General features: G+C 39.7%; 1 protein-coding gene across 1 annotated transcript; it reads right to left on the reverse strand.

The window, feature by feature from the left end:
* Positions 1-682: 682 nt before the first annotated feature.
* On the reverse strand, positions 683-3,533 carry LOC140821095 (uncharacterized). The gene is made up of 3 exons (XM_073181508.1): positions 1,821-3,533; positions 1,649-1,760; positions 683-1,596 (listed from the first exon to the last, which is right to left on the reverse strand). Exons 1-3 carry the CDS (start codon positions 3,531-3,533, stop codon positions 683-685), a joined length of 2,739 nt encoding a protein of 912 aa, XP_073037609.1.
* Between the last annotated feature and the right edge of the window lie 543 nt (positions 3,534-4,076).

A 4,076-nucleotide genomic window follows, 5' to 3' on the forward strand; every position in this document is an offset into this window, starting at 1 on the left:
TCAATTTGAGACACAAAGCAAGAGAACCTAACCTGCGAGTACATGGTACTCATGCACACAAGTCCAACCATTTTTCGATAGTCAATTTTATCCTTCTTCCTGGTCTGGATCTCTTCACTCATTCCTCCAATGATTTGAGACGAGGGGTGGTTCTTTTGGATTTTGCTTGGGATACATGGTCCATCATCAGCTTCGTCATTATCGCTGTGAACACATTCTTGCGATTTGTTGACATCAATGTCACATGTTGTGCCGGATGTTTCAACATCGGGAGCAACACCTGTTGTTTTCAGCGGTATTTGAGTTTCTATCAGATCTTCAACATCATCTTCTGCAGTTTTCTTCTTAAGATCTGCACAATCATCAAAAACAACATTGATTGATTCCATAATAGTCCTTGTTCTGAGATTAAACATACGATAAGCACGACTATTAGTAGCATAACCGAGAAACAGACACTTATCACTCTTGGAGTCAAACTTATCCAGTTGATCCTTGTCATTCAAGGTGTAGCATACACAGCCAAAAACATGAAAGTATCTAAGGTTAGGCTTCTTTCCCATAATGATTTCATAAGAGGTCATGGTTGATCCACTCCTTAGATACACCCTATTTGAAATGTGGCATGCTGTGTTTAGGGCTTCTGCCCAAAAACGCTTTGCAAGATTCTTAGAAGTTAGCATTACTCTTGCCATTTCTTGCAAAGTCCTGTTCTTTCGTTCGGCAATCCCATTCTGTTGTGGTGTTTTTGGTGCTGAAAATTCATGAGAAATACCTTTTCTGTCACAGAATGAGAAAATGTGCGATTTTCAAATTCTTTACCGTGATCAGTCTTGATCCTTCTTATCTTCAGACTATGGAGGTTAGTGATTCTAGTGATCAAGTTTTTGAAAACATCGAATGTATCTGACTTTTCTTTAATAAAATTAACCCACGAGAAACGTGAAAAGTCATCGACACATACGAAAGAGTATTTCTTACTTCCGAGACTCTCAACTTCCATAGGACCCATAAGATCCATGTGTAGTAATTCCAGACACCGTGTTGTTCCAGGTGTTGGCAACACTGGATGCGACACGTGAGTCTGTTTACCCTTTTGACAGTCACCGCACACATATGGTATACCAGAGGAGAGATTCGGCATACCTCTTACTGCATCGAACTTACTCAGGTTTTTCAAGGTTTTGAAGTTAGCATGTCCTAGTTTTTGATGCCACAGATCAAGTTCGGTGATTTGCACATGTTTGCACGAGAGATCTTCTCCTATTTGGTAGCAATTGTCTGAGGACCTTGTACCTGTCATAACACACACATTCGATTCATCAAAGACTTCACAGTTATGTTTGTCAAATTTAACAAACAAATTATCATCACATAGTTGGCTTATGCTTATCAAGTTTGAATTCAATCCTTCAACATGAAGCACATTGTGAAGTTTTGGCAATCCTTCAACATTCAGTGTGCCCTTTCCTACAATTCTTCCTTTTGCTCCCCCTCCATAGGTCACTCTCCCACACTTTTGCTCAACATACTCGATTAGATGTTCTTTAGATCCCGTCATGTGGCGCGAGCTACCACTATCGAAGTACCAATGACCTGTAGTGTTAGTTTTTAATGAAGTGTAGACAACTTTGCAGTGAGTTTTTACCTTTGGGACCCAAATTTGTCTTACTATAGGTCGATGGTAGGAGGTGTTGCGAAGAGTGCTGGACAACATTCGGGGCAACATCTGCCTTGACTCTTGATTCATGAGATCGTCCCTGAGTGCAAAGCAATATGGCCTGATATGACCAGGCTTAAAACAGTAATGACATATATACCTGTGTCTTTTTTTTTTCTTTAGGAATAGGTACAGCTGTTTGTTTTTTCGGTGAAGAGCTTTTGATTGAAGATGTAGTGTGTGATGGTATACACGTTTCAGTTTTTCCTTTCACAAAAACAGTAGGTTTGGAGGATTCACCTGTTTCATACACACTGTCCTTAAATCCTAGGCCTTTCTTGTCATCTCTTCCCATCAGAAGGATAGATTCCAGCTTGGATGAGCTTGTGTTAAATTTGGACAAGGTTTCAGTTGCTTTTTGAAGATCTTCTCTGGTCTTTCCCAGTTCCAAATCCTTTTTGCTCAACATTACCTCAAGTTTAGCAACCACTGCCTTTAGATCAGCATTTTCTTTCACCGCCGATTTTAGTTCGGCATTTTCTTTCACCAGATTCGCATTCAGTTTGTTTCTTTTGGTCCAGTCTTCAAATAGTTCTTCATAAAGCTCCTGGACATTTTCAAGAGTAAGTTCTTCACCATCAACCTCCAGATCAACATTGTCCAAGATCCCAGACACTGTGGAGTTGAAGCAGACTGATTTTTCGCGGGTGTTGTACCCAGGTGTAGCAACACCTAGGGCAACACCTGCAGGATTCACTTGTAGCCAGCTGGTTTCTGTCATTAGTGCAGTCAGGGAGGTTTGATTGTCTTCATCAGTGGGCTTTTCCTCAGGATCAGTTTCTTCATCGCTAAGGGATGCATTGTACCCTTTGTTCTTACGTAATCTGTTTGCACACTCATTGGCATAGTGACCGAATCCTTGGCATTCTCTACACTGCACTGAATCAAACTTCCTTGATATGAGTTGTCCCTTGCCTTCGTTCCTAGTTTGAGTGGGTAACGTTGCAGGAGACCTTTGTGGCTTTTCAGGAAGACTATAATATTTAGAGGGTTGTGCATCCTTTTTCTTTTCCCGGATTCTTTTCAAGTAATCCCCAAATTTCTTTGTAATAAAAGATATAGAATCCTCGTAGAGATCGGAATCATTTACTTCCTGAGATATTTGTAGAAGTTCATTGTAGGAGTCATTAGAGGCTTGAAGTGCAATTGTCTTCCCTTTATCCTTCCTTTGCATGTCCAGATTCATCTCAAACGTGCGTAGTGAGCTGATAAGATCTTCCACTGACATTTTGGACGTGTCTTTAGCTTCATCTATTGCACAGATTTTTATATTGAATCTTTCAGGCAGAGAACGAAGAATTTTGCTTACTAGACGCTCACTGGAGATTGATTCTCCAGCACTGAATGCCTCATTAGCAATTTCCCGTAGACGACGATCATACTCAAGTATGCTTTCAGATTCCTCCATCCTCATCATCTCGAATTTGGAAGTAAGCATCCTTAATCTGGTTCGTCTCACACTCTCAGATCCTTCACAATGGCATTGAAGGATATCCCATGCCTTTTTAGCCGAAGTACAGTTTGTGATTAAACTGAACATGTTCATGTCAACCGATGTGAATATAGCATTCAAAGCCTTTGAATTATGATTTGAGTTTTGCACTTCGTCAGTAGTCCAGTCATTTTCAGGTTTTGGTCGGTTGTCCCCCTCTTGATCTGTTGCGACTGGTGGAGTCCATCCGTTGATGACGCGCTGCCACGCCCGTTCATCTAGGGATTTTATGTAGTATCGTATCTTCACCTTCCATAAGCTGTAATTAGTACCATCAAGGACTGGTGGTCGAAGTGCTGCACTTGCAAACGTGATGTCCATTAAATATTTCTGTCAAACAAAAACAAAAACCAAAACCAGAATCAGCACTTAGTATATCAAGAGTATGCTCTGATACCACTTGTAAGGTTTATTTCGTCCGACAGATATCGCAAATAATTAAAATATCAAAATAGGATGTAAACCAGTAAATTTATATTTTATCAGAATTAGGTGTTGTCCCAGATGTTACGACATCTCGGACAACATCTACATGCAGCGGAAAATTAATAACACAAATTCACTTTAAATAATCAGATGGACAAGCTTAAAATATGCACAAGTATAAATACTTGTGCGGTGCCTTATGGCAAAAATTAATCACTAGAAAAATCAATTGTTTACAAAAACCTAACACTAGTGATTATGACAAAAATCAATTTCCTCAACAAGTTGAGAAAAAATAAAGCTTTCTAAAACAAATAACCAACGATATTAAAACGTGAACAAGGAAGCAAAACAGTGTTCCCAATCAGTAAATCTAAGAGAAGCAATCTTCAACCAACGTCTGCTCAGATGTTGTCTTCGGATGCTTTCAACATTCAA

This window comes from Primulina eburnea, unplaced genomic scaffold, assembly GCF_022965805.1.
Source record: "Primulina eburnea isolate SZY01 unplaced genomic scaffold, ASM2296580v1 ctg424_ERROPOS1667910, whole genome shotgun sequence".
NCBI lineage: Eukaryota > Viridiplantae > Streptophyta > Magnoliopsida > Lamiales > Gesneriaceae > Primulina > Primulina eburnea.

Coding starts and splice junctions, on each gene's coding strand:
- LOC140821095 (XM_073181508.1), bottom strand. CDS start 3,533: ATGGACATCACGTTTGCAAGTGCAGCACTTCGACCACCAGTCCTTGAT. Junction 1,761..1,820: donor AAGAAAAAAAAAAGACACAG/GTATATATGTCA, acceptor CTTTGCACTCAG/GGACGATCTCATGAATCAAG. Junction 1,597..1,648: donor GACAAATTTGGGTCCCAAAG/GTAAAAACTCAC, acceptor CTAACACTACAG/GTCATTGGTACTTCGATAGT.